The sequence below is a fragment of the Mizuhopecten yessoensis genome, unplaced genomic scaffold (genome assembly GCF_002113885.1).
Source record: "Mizuhopecten yessoensis strain PY_sf001 unplaced genomic scaffold, ASM211388v2 scaffold9685, whole genome shotgun sequence".
NCBI lineage: Eukaryota > Metazoa > Mollusca > Bivalvia > Pectinida > Pectinidae > Mizuhopecten > Mizuhopecten yessoensis.
In genome coordinates this window covers 70,369-88,767 of record NW_018408171.1, presented here as the reverse complement: position 1 = coordinate 88,767, position 18,399 = coordinate 70,369, and the positions used below count along the sequence as shown (strand labels likewise).

Here is an 18,399-nt window from a genome sequence, read left to right as displayed (position 1 = left end):
TGTACACTACAGATGAGCCGAGACATTCTCTGTACAGTGTACACTACAGATGAGCCGAGACATTCTCTGTACAGTGTACACTACAGATGAGCCGAGACATCCTCTGTACAGTGTACATTCATTTGTCTAGGCACTAGATATGAGGATATGTGATGATTATCCTGTTTACAACTGTTAACCACTGTTCTACCCAGAATGTTTTGAAAGAAGCATGGTATTTTAATATCTATGTTAAAGCAGCACTCTATGTAAAATCAAAGCAGCATGGTAACTTTAGATTTACTATGAATATATTACAGAGAAGATCTAGGATAGCAGCATGGCAAGAAATTATAGGAGCATGGTGTCATGCTGCAAAAACAGCCTGGGGAGAACACTGGTACCTATCTCAAGGACACCCTATGGCCAATCATGGATCACACAAGTGACATAACCATTCTCTTCTCAAGTCCATCAAATTTATCTGAGTACTATATGCATATTCAATATGAGAAAGCAGATTTTTTTTAGTGTCATACAATTGACTGTTAAGTGATCGTGATACATGCATTAGGTGTTCTAGGTTTGTTGGAGATTTCTTCATTACATTATCATTGATTATTTATTAAAACCCTTACTTTTATAAATAGTAATGGCATACACTTATCCTTTGCTTATCATGCCATTAATGAATGAGATCCTTCTATTTAATGTAAACATTACCTCGAAGCACAAATAGAACAATACTGTCATATAATTAAAGATTGACATTTTTCTGGTGAATAAAATTGTCTTTGTGTAATTTCCTCAAAGAACAATATTCATCTTTTTTTTAAATTCTAAAACTATGCATGCTCAACTGGAGTTTATATCACCTCATTGTCTGACCAAAATAGAAAACTACTCCAAAAATATATGTAGCAAAATTCATACCTAGAATATGCATGAAAGTATATAATATTTAAAGTGGTAAAATAAAATCTAGTGATCTCTATACACACCCTACATATATACATAGTTTTAGACTCTGTCAGGAAAGAGATATAATATGGGAGTTCCTGGTGATCCCTGATGGTATACACTTATTATATATATATACACATTAACATGGTTTGCTTCTGGAGTCAAGGTCATGATCAGACTATATTCTGGTCCTAACTATAGTCCCAAGACTAATCAACTACTGTATATTTCATCGCTAATATTCCATAGTGGTATTTTATTATACAGTTGGACTTTAGCATTGCTGACTGGGATATATATCTGTTGTACCTTGTCAGTTATTTTCTGGTCCTAACGATGTTTCAGTCAATTAAGATGGGATCAAACATGATATTGGTATATTAAACATTGATATACAGGATGACTGCAGTCATATAGTATTTTACAATATGTTTATACAGTAAACAGTACAGTTGCCACAATACCACCTCTTATAATCTGTATTTGAATTGGTTTCTAATATGGAGTATTACTATTAAGATCAAGAAAATCAGAATAATTCTCTCTTCTTCATTTTGTAAATATTCAGTTCTGTTTCTCGTTTCAGATCTTGGCCTTGCTCAGCGCAAGTTTGCCACCAAGCTGATTGACTTTAAGTTTGAGTGCATTGGCGAGAAGACCACAGAGGATGAAGACAGAATAGGTAAACTTGACACAACTATATAAATGATTCCCTATCCGTATGTAATCCTAATAGTTTTGTTATTTTGTTTGGAGGAGATCTATAACCCTGATCACCAAAGTCACACATACATTATAAGCTGTTCTGATCAAACATTGTAACCAACAGTTTGTTAAAACCATGTCTGTAACATTTATAATGCTGTAGTTTTAAAAGAATAAGTTGATAAAATGTGTTTAATTGTGGATTCTGAAATGTATACTGACATAGTAGCACTAATCAATCCAATAATTGCCCCATCCCTTAAACCCCCCCTCCTGTCCCCCCAGCCAATCCTTCTTCTAGTCTTATGACATATCATAAAAAACCTGTCTAATGATTATGGATAGTTATTGGAAGGTTTTGTGATTTTTCCTCACCAATAGTACCCAGGGTGCGTATTAGGTTTAGTGTGATATATATATATATATATCCAGTAAGTATGTTTACATACATTTGATTATATAAATTGTTTATCAGCCATAAACAGTGGAATAGCCTAGTCCAGATCTATCACTGGGAGAGTCCATGTTTGGTTTGATGGGGTGATAGTTCCAGACTTTATATAGACCTCCTGGGACAACAGATAAGACCATTCTGTTATTGATTTTAGGACATTTTGTTGAAATCTGTCAGGAGAGGCAATGCTGGCCTTTTTTACTGGATGTCATTGACTGAACTGTCGTAGCACAAATGTACATGTACTTGTGTACATGTATCCTTATCTGGTTCCAGTTCTAAAATTTTGTGTCAAAGATGAACTTAACTCTAGATCATAAGACTTCTATATCTTGAATCAAAAATGTTTTAGAAAGCAAGCTAGGCTGTTGAAAAGCATTTAAAGAAACTACAATTTTATGAATGATAAATTTCATTTAAGGATTGAATCTTGGTTTGGTCGATTTCATGGGGTGATGAATTGAGTTTGTCTTGAAACAAATTTAATGAACTGCGAAGCAGTTCATGTTGTATTTGTTTCAAGACCAACTCAATTCATCAACCTATGAAATCGACCAAACCAAGATTCAATCCTTTTATTTCAATCAACATATTTTTTTCAATAATTGGAACTTGTGAAGTCCATTCTAGATCGGATCGTTTGCACAGGTTCTGGAGCTTGTGCAAGTCTATGTAATGACGCAATGTAAAAAAACATAGTCCGTCATTGAAGGACCATTATATAGAACATGATGGTGTACGTTTATAGTTCAATACAGCCTAATTATGTAGAAACAAAACACAAAGCCATATTTTAAATGTTATATTAATTTTTGTTGATGAATTCATAAGATATCAAATTTTCTGATGGCAGTGATGTGTCATCACGGAAGAATAAGGTATAGACGCGGTGCACAGGTTTAGCTGCGAGTCTACGGCAGCCATCTGTTTTACGAGCTCGAAGTGGAGAGCTGCTAAATTTCAAGGTTCTACATCTTCTGTAATGTGAAGCTGCGGTATTGAATGTCGAATTAGACAGGAAAACAGACGTGGCATGAAAGGACGAAACATTTGGTATGACATTTGGTTGTTCGACTACATTTCATATAAGACGAGACGACACGGATCTACCACAGGGGTTTGTTGTCTGAAATACACATACATGTATACTATGCTGATATGGGTCACAGCACACATACAGATACATTTATATGTATGTTTATGTGTGCTGTGACCCATATCAGTAATAGCATGATATGTGTATTTCAGACATTTGTGACGAACCCCTGTGCATGCACGTTGTTTTCGATTTGTACCAGGGGTTGATACTTACACAAGGCAAATAGATAGCTGGAGGTAGAACTTCAAAGGCAATACATTTACATGTCTTGTCACTACCGCTAACAACCGTGAGCTGATATTTTGCTGATTGATCGTTTTTGGTTGAATAAAAAAGTGAAATCTCATCAAGTGGTATCTTTGTTTAAGCATGTCAATAGTTATCTCCCATCGCAAAAATCGTATGCACAGGTAATGTTAATCTGGTCAAATTCATTGGCAAATGAAACAGGTTACATTTGGTAGTTGCATTGAGTCCAACTTGAGTAGGAATTAAAATATATGATAGGACAAACTTTTAACTGGACGTGTGAACAATTGTGTAATAACACATGGGATATGTTAGTGTAAGACAAACACTTTAAAATAAAATTATATATACATTTATTTACATATTTTCTCATTAACAAAAATGCAAGCTGATTAAAAGTCAAAAACCATACTATTTCCCAGGTTTGTAGCAAAATGCTGACATATTCCCCCATCCCCTCTGAGGACAACTAGGTCCAATCTCAAAATACCGGGCAAAACCTCTGCTTATTTCAACCATTGTGGTGGTAAAATGACACAATTCAAGTTTCTATTTCTTATCGCTTAAAATTGGTTCGTGTGTGAATTAATGTGAATTGAAACTTGACAAATCATTTAGTTATCGAATCATTTTACAGCTGCAATGATTCAGTAGATGATTGGTAATATGGTGCTGTTTTGATTCATTTTGTATGATTATGATTATGCAGATATGAGAATTTTCTCGAGTATCTTGGAGGATATCATGATACAGCTATATGTATAAGAGTGGTACATAAAGTGATGATATGGCCTTTGTTAATTGTAGTCATCCTGTTGCTGAGGGGTCCTGTTGATAGGATAATGAATCAACATATATTGTATAAGTATGAATAAGTACTATTGAAGGATGTTGGTGAGGATGTAGGATGGGATATGTACTTCACCTACTGCAAATTATGTAGCAAAACAATTTGGTGATGTGGATTGTAAAGTTGGGAATAATTGTATTTCTCTGGGAATAATTGTATTTCTCTGTTAAGTCAAAATTCAAACTAATATAAATTGGCACAGGTGACACACCCACGTCTGTGGAAATAAAGTGTAGAGTCCTTTGACATATTAATACCTGCATATCATTTGAATTAGCTATATATTAATTATATACTTGACCAATCGTTTTTAGCTCACCTGCCCGAAGGTTTCGTCCATCTGTCCGTTGTCCGGCATCAATATTTTACTATTAAACAACTTTTTCTCAATAACCAAAAGGCCCAGGGTACTGATATTTGGCCTGTAGCATTCTGGGATGAAGGGCTACCAAGTTTGTTCAAATTAATGACCTTGACCAACTTTCAAGGTCACAGGGGTCAAATGTGTTAAAATCTTCAAACAACTTCTCAATAATATTGGGCCTTTCAAGGTCACAGGGGTCAAATGTGTTAAAATCTTCAAACAACTTCTCAATAATATTGGGCCTTTCAAGGTCACAGGGGGCAAATGTGTTAAAATCTTCAAACAACTTCTCAATAACTAAAATGCCCAGGATACTGATATTGGGCCTGTAGCATGCTGGGATGAAGGGCTACCAAGTTTGTTAAAATGAATGACCTTGACCCACTTTCAAGGTCACATGGGGTCAAATGTGTTAAAATCTTCAAACAACTTCTCAATAATATTGGGCCTTTCAAGGTCACAGGGGGCAAATGTGTTAAAATCTTCAAACAACTTCTCAATAATATTGGGCCTTTCAAGGTCACAGGGGGCAAATGTGTTAAAATCTTCAAACAACTTCTCAATAATATTGGGCCTTTCAAGGTCACAGGGGTCAAATATGTTAAAATCTTCAAACGACTTCTCAATAACTGTAATGCCCAGGATACTGATATTGGGCCTGTAGCATGCTGGGATGAAGGGCTACCATGTTTGTTCAAATGAATGACCTTGACCCACTTTCAAGGTCACAGGGGTCAAATATGTTAAAATCTTCAAACAACTTCTCAATAACTGAAATGCCCAGGATACTGATATTGGGCCTGTAGCATGCTGGGATGAAGGGCTACCATGTTTGTTCAAATGAATGACCTTGACCCACTTTCAAGGTCACAGGGGTCAAATATGTTAAAATCTTCAAACAACTTCTCAATAACTGAAATGCCCAGGATACTGATATTGGGCCTGTAGCATGCTGGGATGAAGGGCTACCATGTTTGTTCAAATGAATGACCTTGACCCACTTTCAAGGTCACAGGGGTCAAATATGTTAAAATCTTCAAACAACTTCTCAATAACCAAAATGCCCAGGGTACTGATATTGGGACTGTGGCATGCTGGGATGAAGGGCTACCATGTTTGTTCAAATGAATGACCTTGACCCACTTTCAAGGTCACAGGGGTCAAATATGTTAAAATCTTCAAACGACTTCTCAATAACTGAAATGCCCAGGATACTGATATTGGGCCTGTAGCATGCTGGGATGAAGGGCTACCAAATGCAAGTTTGTTCAAATGAATGATGTTGACCCACTGTCAAGGTCACAGGGGCCAAATGTCTTAAAATCTTCAAACAACTTCTCAATAACCAAATTAAAAGGCCAAGGGTACTGATATTGTGACTGTAGTATGCTAGGATGAAGGGCTTCCAAGTCTATTCAAACGAATGACCCACTTTCAAGGTCACATGGGGTCAAATGTGTTAAAATCTTCAAACAACTTCTTTTAAATAACTGAAATGCCCAGGGTACTGATATTGGGCATGTAGCATGCTGGGATGAAGGGCTACCAAGTCTGTTCAAACGAATGACCTTGACCCACTTTCAAGGTCACAGGGTCAAATATGTTAAAATCTTCGAACAACTTCTCAATAACCAAAAGGCCCGGGTAATGATATTGGGACTGTAGCATGCTGGGATAAAGGGCTACCATGTTTGTTCAAATGAATGACCTTCATCTTTTTTCAAGATCACAGGTGTCATATATGTTTTAAACCTTTAAACAACTACTTCTGAATAACCAAGATCTAGAGGCCTAGGAAAAATGCCAATAACATGCATGGATGAAAGACTACCAAGTTGGTTAAGTGAATGACCTTCGCCCATATTCAAGGTCACAGTGGTCAATATATGTTTAAATCTTTAAATGATTTGTTCTGTATAACTAAAAGGTCCAGGGTAATGATATTTTGCCAGAAGCATGCTGGATTGGAAGACTATAAACTCTGTTCGACCTAATGTCCTTGTTCGACATTCAAGGTCACAGGCGTCATATGTTTAAAACTTTTAATAGGTTCTTATGAATCAAACACTGATATTTTGCCTGTAGCTGTATTTTAGTCCACTTTTAAGATTACAAGTGTGAGATTAATACCAGGTGAGCAATGCAGGCTCATTGGGCCTCTTGTTTAAAAGTAAAAGCAAATTTATATATTGAATAAAATAATTGGGGGTCACTGATCATAATGGTATGATTTCTTGTTGTAAATAAATGCTGGGCAATATTATTTTTATCTTTTGTTTTACAACATAAATGGGCCTAGGTTGTGTACCACACTTACATAACCAGGGATCGTAGATATTATGTTACAATCATTAACAACAAGCACATGTCTGTATCACCCCACTGTTAATAGACAAACATCCTTAGGCCAGCCCCACCCAAACTGAAGTCCAAGTTAAATCCAGCTAGCACACATACTTATACATTGTACTATAAACATTCTGTGTAAGATAGTGTGGAGGAGTATACTATTACTGTAGAAAATAAATTTATTGTCATGGAGACATGACCATGACAATCAGGATCAAAACTCAACTGCAAGATAAAATAAACAACATAATACTTGTATTATACTTGAATACTTAAACCTTGACTATTGTACTTAAAGGAGCACTTGTAGTGCCGACCAATCAAAACTACATTCAGTGCACTGCATTCAATACCATAGAGTTTTCTTTTTACAAAACCTGGCACGTCCTTAAATGACCATAGCTGTTATAAGGACGTAAAACACAATCAAACCAAATTCTTTTCACAAGTGCTGAAGAATCAACATTAGAATAAGTGGTTGTTTTGGTACATTTTTGTCACATGTGCTCAGATTAACTACACATTTGTTAGCACTGGACAACAGAAGAAAATCATGGAATTGCCCATTCAAAATGAAATGCAGCCTTGTTGTCAGGCGTGATTTGTCACTAGAATATGGTGCCAGAGATTACGCTATTAATCCTCCCAGATTTGATGACTTTAGATTAAATAGAAAATGGGATGGTTTTCCTCACCTGTTGAATACCAAATATACATGGTAACTGACTTGTATTGCAAAACAAATGTCATTTGTTTATACATGTATAATATTTATTCATTGATTATTTTTCACTCATGCTTCAATACATTCCTGAAAATACTGGTATTTTATACTTGTGAAATACAATTGTTTTTCCAAGGGAAACCAGTAAGCTCCAGATATCACTTGGGTCTTGGGAAATTGGGAAAATGATGTGGTTATTTTCATCATGTCCGTGCATTTATACTGTTACAAAGGTTTTTATATTTGAAAATATAAAAAATAGTGCAAGTATTTATTAAATTCAATAGGATGTTATAATAATTTGACATGTAACACATTTCACCATAATTACTGAAATGTAATAGCCTTCACATGTTCACCAACTCTGATTCCATTCTTTACTTGAGCAGTTTATAAACTCTTACCTTGATTTTAGACAATAGTAGACCAGGTGACCACAAGATATAACCTCATTCTTATTAGTTCACCTGGCCTGAAGGTCACAGGGGTCAAATATGTTAAAAACTTTAAAGCAACTTCTTCTGAATAACCAAAATGCCCAGGGTGATGATATTTGGCCAGTAGTATGCTGGGATGAAGGCTACAAAGTCTGTTCAAATGAATGACCTTGGATTATATTCAAAGTCATGGGTCAAATATGTTAAAATCTTTAAAACGACTTCTTCTGAATAATCAAGAGGCCCAGAATGTTGATATTTAGCCAGTAGCATGCTTGGATGATGAAGGGCTATCAAGCTTTTTCATTTCAATGACCTTGACCCAGTTTCGAGGTCACATTTAGAAATATGTTTAAACATTTAAATGACCTAATTTCAATAAACAAAAGGATAGGGTGGTGATATTTTGCAAGTTGCATCTTGAAATGATAAAGGGATATACAATTTGTTCAACATAATGACCTTGTTCAACTTTCAAGGTCACAGGGATGAAATGTTTTTTAAATTTTTTAACAGGTTCTTTTGATTGAATTTTAATGATAAATACTGATATAAGCCTTTAGCATTATTTAAGATCACTTTTAAGGTTACAAGTGTGAGATGTATACCAGGTGAGCAATGCAGTCCCATTGGGCCTCTTGTTACATGTTGTTACAGCTTCGTGATCAACTGCTCTAGTTTATTGGCCTATGGCTGTCTGGTTCATCACCTCAGTAATAGTGTATATGATAGATTTAGGCACTACCAGTACCTAACTCTCCTCCCCTATGTGTAGTATTTGTTGGATACCCACAAAACCCCTGGACTGGCACGCAGACGTTTTAGATGTGGTGTTCCTATCGTTAAATATTTGGGGAATGTGATGAATGTTTAATTGTTTTTATTGATCTTCTTTCAGTTTGTTGTTGGTTGATGGTTACTTTTCAAAGCTCAATCTGTAGAACTAATTTCTGTGGGTATTTTAAGTTGGATTTCTCTTGGAACAGTACCAAAATTCCTCCCCACGATCAGAAATCATAAGTTGATGTAAGAAGGCTGAGTTATGTGTGTATCGTCATACCGATAGTATACTACGCAACCTCATTGATTTAAAATACAATATCCAAAGATTTGGCTCTTCTTCAGAAATCAAACTGGTTGATGGGTGCACTTGTGATGAAAGGCATATATATATACATGTGAAGCAATTAACATATCATACACCCAACCTTTGAGCTTACAGCATTTACAGTAATTAATACATACATGTACACTAGTGGTATCATACTACACTACAGGTATAGTCTAACTTACCAACATCACATGTACAATGTACATATTGCGTTACATGAAATGAAAGGTATAGTCTATAAATAGCTAACTTACCTACACATTGCTTCACATAAAGGTAATGATGTAAGATATGTTAAAGCTTTTACATGTTCTGAGCAGATTTTGATTATTATGGTTGGATCAGAAACAAACCACCATCATACTGTCAATATAATTGCAAAGGTAAACGGATAGCCCAATCTTACTAGCTTTCCTATAAATGAAAGAGGTAAGATTCCATGAGCTTATAATAAAACATGATAGTAAATCGTTGTGTACAAAGCTGACTTTCATTATAGATTTGCAATGCATATTCAGTTTATTGCTAATCATATATATATAAATATATCAGCAACAGTATGTAAGCTGAGATACATGTCAGTTCTATCTCCTTGTAATATGATGTATATGTACATGTACTGGTAACTGTTCTGTTTCACTGTGTCTTGATAAAGGAGCGGTCGCTCCGAAAATTTGACAACCTAAACTTGTCCACACTGTTGGAATTACTTCTTTGTTCCATATATATATATACATATATATATGTAAAGCATTCTACATAGTTTTGATACATTGTAAATGTAGTTATACATATTGACCATGAAACCGTTATACAATAGATTATACCGTAATAAAATATTTCCTTAAAGAGTCGTGATTGATACCTAATCCGATAGTAGGCAGCATCATGCCAACACACGAATGATATCCTTTTTAAATGACCTGACACTGATGTACATAAAAGAAGAAATATGATAGTATTGATAATCATTCTTAATTGTCCTCAATAGTAACCTTATCATAGCTATGTATGTGTCTTCTTCAATAGTAACCTTATCATAGCTATGTATGTGTCTTCTTCAATAGTAACCTTATCATAGCTATGTATGTGTCTTCTTCAATAGTATACTTATCATTTCTATGTATGTGTCTTCCTCAATAGTAACCTTATCATATCTATGTATGTGTCTTCCTCAATAGTAACCTTATCATATCTATGTATGTGTCTTCCTCAATAGTAACCTTATCATATCTATGTATGTGTCTTCCTCAATAGTAACCTTATCATATCTATGTATGTGTCTTCCTCAATAGTAACCTTATCATATCTATGTATGTGTCTTCCTCAATAGTAACCTTATCATATCTATGTATGTGTCTTCCTCAATAGTAACCTTATCATATCTATGTATGTGTCTTCCTCAATAGTAACCTTATCATATCTATGTATGTGTCTTCCTCAATAGTAACCTTATCATATCTATGTATGTGTCTTCCTCAATAGTAACCTTATCATATCTATGTATGTGTCTTCCTCAATAGTAACCTTATCATATCTATGTATGTGTCTTCCTCAATAGTAACCTTATCATATCTATGTATGTGTCTTCCTCAATAGTAACCTTATCATATCTATGTATGTGTCTTCCTCAATAGTAACCTTATCATATCTATGTATGTGTCTTCCTCAATAGTAACCTTATCATATCTATGTATGTGTCTTCCTCAATAGTAACCTTATCATATCTATGTATGTGTCTTCCTCAATAGTAACCTTATCATATCTATGTATGTGTCTTCCTCAATAGTAACCTTATCATATCTATGTATGTGTCTTCCTCAATAGTAACCTTATCATATCTATGTATGTGTCTTCCTCAATAGTAACCTTATCATATCTATGTATGTGTCTTCCTCAATAGTAACCTTATCATATCTATGTATGTGTCTTCCTCAATAGTAACCTTATCATATCTATGTATGTGTCTTCCTCAATAGTAACCTTATCATATCTATGTATGTGTCTTCCTCAATAGTAACCTTATCATATCTATGTATGTGTCTTCCTCAATAGTAACCTTATCATATCTATGTATGTGTCTTCCTCAATAGTAACCTTATCATATCTATGTATGTGTCTTCCTCAATAGTAACCTTATCATATCTATGTATGTGTCTTCCTCAATAGTAACCTTATCATATCTATGTATGTGTCTTCCTCAATAGTAACCTTATCATATCTATGTATGTGTCTTCCTCAATAGTAACCTTATCATATCTATGTATGTGTCTTCCTCAATAGTAACCTTATCATATCTATGTATGTGTCTTCCTCAATAGTAACCTTATCATATCTATGTATGTGTCTTCCTCAATAGTAACCTTATCATATCTATGTATGTGTCTTCCTCAATAGTAACCTTATCATATCTATGTATGTGTCTTCCTCAATAGTAACCTTATCATATCTATGTATGTGTCTTCCTCAATAGTAACCTTATCATATCTATGTATGTGTCTTCCTCAATAGTAACCTTATCATATCTATGTATGTGTCTTCCTCAATAGTAACCTTATCATATCTATGTATGTGTCTTCCTCAATAGTAACCTTATCATATCTATGTATGTGTCTTCCTCAATAGTAACCTTATCATATCTATGTATGTGTCTTCCTCAATAGTAACCTTATCATATCTATGTATGTGTCTTCCTCAATAGTAACCTTATCATATCTATGTATGTGTCTTCCTCAATAGTAACCTTATCATATCTATGTATGTGTCTTCCTCAATAGTAACCTTATCATATCTATGTATGTGTCTTCCTCAATAGTAACCTTATCATATCTATGTATGTGTCTTCCTCAATAGTAACCTTATCATATCTATGTATGTGTCTTCCTCAATAGTAACCTTATCATATCTATGTATGTGTCTTCCTCAATAGTAACCTTATCATATCTATGTATGTGTCTTCCTCAATAGTAACCTTATCATATCTATGTATGTGTCTTCCTCAATAGTAACCTTATCATATCTATGTATGTGTCTTCCTCAATAGTAACCTTATCATATCTATGTATGTGTCTTCCTCAATTGTAACACTGTCTTTACAAAGAAACAGTTTGTAAAACTGTTGTTGTTTAAACTCAGATATATGAACTTGTAAGTAGTTAAAATATTTTAATTTGGGTACATTTTCGACTCTTCATACTGTTAGTTTAAACTTATAGTTAAAACCATTTCCAGCTATAGTTGTTGACTGCTATTTCCTCAAATTGAACTAGTGTACATAATACAAAGGATATATAAGATGGAGGAGCATCAACATCTAGATTCCGTGTTTTATTAACGGTTTACATGTGTACATAATGTATATATTTATATGTTTACATGTAAAATACATGTGTTTATTTAAATAAACATCATGGAAATAATTTTCATTTACTTATAACATAGCTTGTAGCTTTTCAAATGTACATAATATATAATGAAATAAAATAATTTTTTTTCATAACATACATGTATCTTTACATGAATATGAATTTGTATGTTTTGCATATGTGTGTATCTATTTAATTGCATTTTACCTAACATATTTACCTGATATATATATCATATACTGTTATAGTTAATTTAAAGAACCAGTTCAACACTAATTCTTAGCTGTTGTCTTTTCACAGCTGGTGCCCTAAAGGAGTTTGGGAGGCTGATCGTCCGTGTAGAGGATGAGAGGGACAGAATGGTAGGTACAACACTATCTTCATGATATACCCCTTGTAATCAAGTTCATGATATACCCCTTGTAATTGATTTCATGATATATCCCTTGTAATCAAGTTCATGTTATGTCCCTTGTAATCAAGTTCATGGTATATCTCATGATATACCCCTTGTAATCAAGTTCATGATATACCCATTGCAATGAAGTTCATAATATATCCCTTGTAATCAAGTTCATGAGATATCCCTTGTAATCAAGTTCATAATATATCTCATGATATACCCCTTGTAATCAAGTTCATGATATATCCCTTGTAATCAATTTCATGATATACCCCTTTTAATCAAGTTCATGATATACCCCTGGTAATCAAGTTCATGATATATCCCTTGTAATTATATAATCATGCAAGTTAAGGTTTGGTTGGGAGTAGGTGGGGGTGGGGGGTTGTACTAGAACTAGGTAGCTAGTGTCAGTCTGTTGACAACTCCCCATATGATTTTTATTTGAATGTTTTGAATCTCCACTAGTACTGATGCAGTCACTTGTACTTACTTTTTCAATCTGGTTATTTAAATGGAAGTTATATCTCATTTTAACAAACAAAAAATAGTCTGAGGGATTTAATGAATTTATTAACAAATAAGAAACAGAACAAAATTTAAATTGTACCTGAAATATATGACCTGTGAAGTACATGTTTATTTCATACATATATCCTTATAATATTTTATTTAATATTTTTATGTAAGAAATATATATGTTTTTTAACAGATTTCAAATGCTGCTGACCAGTTTCAGAGGCTGGAAAAGTTCAGGAAGGAACAGCTTGGTTCTGTCAAGGTATGACTATCACTGGTACAGGAAATGAATTCATTGTTTAAAACAAGGACATGCACAGCCAAAGCACTTACTTTTACTTCTGACAGTTAAAAATTAAATAGTGACAACTGCCTGGATTTAGAGATATGGTAATAACAAAGACTACAGAGGGCCTTACTGTGTAGGTTTGATTGTGTATCACGTTCCCAGGCTTCAGCAGTAAACAATGCAACCAGAAATAGGAAAACCACTGACCCGGGACAGGAAACCCTCCCTCTACTGTATTAACATGACAATTCACCAACAAATAACAAAATGGGTTATAACTACATTTTACAGATGTTTATAAATGTACCTGTATATAAATTTGAATTGTAGAAAAACCTTTCACTGAATCCGCAGTAATGCTGGAGACCTAGAACACTAATTCACACAGATAACCTTGTTTTACAGGATAATTGTGAGCTTTGAAACATATATATTTTTCAATACATGTACCTGTCCTAATAGCTATGGATTCATTCTTCCCTAAGTTATATAACTTACTTTACATAAAACAATGCTAAGAGTTGACTTGTACGTCAAGTTCCTTGTGATAAGATATATATTACAACTACTCTAACATTGAATGTCATTTAAAATTCCTCAGTTTTTAGTCTCAATTTATTTAATGATTAAATTATTTAACTGTTGTATAGGTGAAGCAAAAAGAATCATAAATAGAATTCAATCAATTTATTTAAAAAAAGAATGTTTTACTCTAGGGGTGATTCACAAAATTACATTCTGTAAGTTAATTGTAGGTGCACATTTGTGAATTTTTATACCGGCAAAAAAAATACTAGGTGTAAGAGTACATAATCTGGTATCATCCTATATTAGGCCCTGATGACTGTAGATTGTATATCTAAAACAGATGATATCCAGAACTTATAAAGTTATATTTTGCAGGAGGAGAAAAAATCATTTGACAAACAGACAGTCAAGATTTGTCAGTCGATGGAACGATACCTAAATTTGAAGACGAAGGTCAATGACAACATGCTACAGGAGGTAAGGTTACAACACATAATTTATAAAGGTCAAGGACAGCTTAAAACAAGAGGTAAGGTTACAACACATGAAGGTCAAGGACAACATGCTAAAGAAGTTAAGGTTACAACACATGGAGGTCAAGGACAACATGCTACAGGAGGGAAGGTTACAACACATAATTTATAAAGGTCAAGCACAGCTTAAAACAAGAGGTAAGGTTACAAAACATGGAGGTCAAGGCCAACATGCTACAGGAGGGAAGGTTACAACACATAATTTATAAAGGTCAAGCACAGCTTAAAACAAGAGGTAAGGTTACAACACATGAAGGTCAAGGAAAACATGCTAAAGAAGTTAAGGTTACAACGCATGGAGGTCAAGGACAAAATGCTACAGGAGGTAAGATTACAAAACATGGAGGTCAAGGACACCATGGTACAATAGGTAAGATTACAACTCATGGAGGTCAAGGACAACATGCTACAGGAGGTAAGATTACAACACATTTAGGTCAAGGACAACATGCTACAAGAGGTAAGATTACAACACATGGAGGTCAAGGACAACATGCTACAGGAGGTAAGGTTACAACACATGGAGGTCAAGGACAACATGGTACAATAGGTAAGATTACAACACATGAAGGTCAAGGACAACATGCTACAAGAGGTATGAATGTCAAAGACAACATGCTTTGAGTTGTAAGATTATGAAATATGAAGGTCAAAGACAACATGCTTTAGGGTGTTAGTTTGTAACACATGAAGGTCAAGGACAAGTTTCTACAGAACTCAGAATATCTCAAACGAGATTGAATTTCAAGGTCATAGATCAAAAAAAATTGTTGATGTTACTGTAAAACTTTGTCAGACTTTTCTACCTTCATTTTTTCATCTTAAGTAAAAGTTGATGGGTGAAAGATGTTTGGCTGGTGGGGGCATTCTTGACTCACAGACAATAGAAGGACCTTTTACTTTTATATTTTGTGTATCATATATTGTAGGCTGATGCTCAGTTAGAGATGGAGTGTCGAGGATTCCGAGAGGCCTCCATGAAATATGTACTCAAGGTTCAAGAGGTACAGGAGAGGAAGAAGTTTGACTTTGTTGAAATGGTAAGGTTATTACCACACCATGTTGGTTGTTTGGTTAAAGTCTAAAAACATTATTCTGATTTTTTTAGATTCCTATTTATACAATTTATTTGTTTTATTGTAACTTCAATATTTCTGTCTACATTAAATGCTGTAATTTTCTATAAAAAAAATCATTGTAACGTATTCTTCGGAAAATAGAGGTTACAGAAAGATGGGTCATGTTTATAGGCAGTTTAGATATTATTATATAATATTATAATTATCATAAATATTAATTGATAAAAATGTAGTTTTTCACTACAGTACATTAACTGAATGCATTGTTATCTGTTGGTAATGCCTTATAACCTATTGATTGATTATTCCAGATTTTGGCATTCATGTACAGCTTGTTTACATTTTATCATGAAGGTGAGTAAGACCAGCATCTCTGTACGATATCAGTTCCACCAAAGCATCTCTGTACGATATCAGTTCCACCAAAGCATCTCTGTACGATATCAGTTCCACCAAAGCACCCATAGCTGTGGCGGGATTATGTAGACATCTCTGTACAATATCAGTTCCACCAAAGCACCCATAGCTGTGGCGGGATTATGTAGACATCTCTGTACAATATCAGTTCCACCAAAGCACCCATAGCTGTGGCGGGATTATGTAGACATCTCTGTACAATATCAGTTCCACCAAAGCACCCATAGCTGTGGCGGGATTATGTAGACATCTCTGTACAATATCAGTTCCACCAAAGCACCCATAGCTGTGGCGGGATTATGTAGACATCTCTGTACAATATCAGTTCCACCAAAGCACCCATAGCTGTGGCGGGATTATGTAGACATCTCTGTACAATATCAGTTCCACCAAAGCACCCATAGCTGTGGCGGGATTATGTAGACATCTCTGTACAATATCAGTTACACCAAAGCACCCATAGCTGTGGCGGGATTATGTAGACATCTCTGTACAATATCAGTTACACCAAAGCACCCATAGCTGTGGTGGGATTATGTAGACATCTCTGTACAATATCAGTTACACCAAAGCACCCATAGCTGTGGTGGGATTATGTAGACATCTCTGTACAATATCAGTTACACCAAAGCACCCATAGCTGTGGTGGGATTATGTAGACATCTCTGTACAATATCAGTTACACCAAAGCACCCATAGCTGTGGTGGGATTATGTAGACATCTCTGTACAATATCAGTTACACCAAAGCACCCATAGCTGTGGTGGGATTATGTAGACATCTCTGTACAATATCAGTTACACCAAAGCACCCATAGCTGTGGTGGGATTATGTAGACATCTCTGTACAATATCAGTTACACCAAAGCACCCATAGCTGTGGTGGGATTATGTAGACATCTCTGTACAATATCAGTTACACCAAAGCACCCATAGCTGTGGTGGGATTATGTAGACATCTCTGTACAATATCAGTTACACCAAAGCACCCATAGCTGTGGTGGGATTATGTAGACATCTCTGTACAATATCAGTTACACCAAAGCACCCATAGCTGTGGTGGGATTATGTAGACATCTCTGTACAATATCAGTTACACCAAAGCACCCATAGCTGTGGTGGGATTATGTAGACATCTCTGTACAATATCAGTTACACCAAAGCACCCATAGCTGTGGTGGGATTATGTAGACATCTCTGTACAATATCAGTTACACCAAAGCACCCATAGCTGTGGTGGGATTATGTAGACATCTCTGTACAATATCAGTTACACCAAAGCACCCATAGCTGTGGTGGGATTATGTAGACATCTCTGTACAATATCAGTTACACCAAAGCACCCATAGCTGTGGTGGGATTATGTAGACATCTCTGTACAATATCAGTTACACCAAAGCACCCATAGCTGTGGTGGGATTATGTAGACATCTCTGTACAATATCAGTTACACCAAAGCACCCATAGCTGTGGTGGGATTATGTAGACATCTCTGTACAATATCAGTTACACCAAAGCACCCATAGCTGTGGTGGGATTATGTAGACATCTCTGTACAATATCAGTTACACCAAAGCACCCATAGCTGTGGTGGGATTATATAGACATCTCTGTACAATATCAGTTACACCAAAGCACCCATAGCTGTGGTGGGATTATGTAGACATCTCTGTACAATATCAGTTACACCAAAGTACCCATAGCTGTGGTGGGATTATGTAGACATCTCTGTACAATATCAGTTCCACCAAAGCACCCCTAGCTGTGGCGGGATTATGTAGACATCTCTGTACAATATCAGTTCCACCAAAGCATCTCTGTACAATATCAGTTACACCAAAGTATCGCTGTACAATATCAGTTCCACCAAAGCACCCATAGCTGTGACGGAATTATGTAGACTAAATTTTCAAAGTTATGGTAGACCTTTAGGTGCTCTATCACTCTATCAAAATTGTTAATTTCGTTATCCCTGCATCCCCC

General features: G+C 35.1%; 1 protein-coding gene across 4 annotated transcripts in view; it reads left to right on the top strand.

Annotated features, from left to right (window-relative positions):
- Window positions 1-18,399, top strand: part of LOC110458659 (rho GTPase-activating protein 26-like) — a 62,796-nt gene that overhangs the window by 7,630 nt on the left and 36,767 nt on the right. For all 4 annotated transcript variants that reach the window (XR_002463814.1, XM_021510467.1, XM_021510468.1 and 1 more), the window contains exons 2-7: window positions 1,529-1,624; window positions 12,950-13,011; window positions 13,765-13,833; window positions 14,764-14,865; window positions 15,851-15,961; window positions 16,312-16,354. Coding sequence is in view for 3 of the 4 variants with exons in the window: in XM_021510467.1 (XP_021366142.1) it covers window positions 1,529-1,624; window positions 12,950-13,011; window positions 13,765-13,833; window positions 14,764-14,865; window positions 15,851-15,961; window positions 16,312-16,354 (483 nt within the window). In the remaining variant the exon portion in view is untranslated. The remainder of the gene's footprint in view (window positions 1-1,528; window positions 1,625-12,949; window positions 13,012-13,764; window positions 13,834-14,763; window positions 14,866-15,850; window positions 15,962-16,311; window positions 16,355-18,399) is intronic.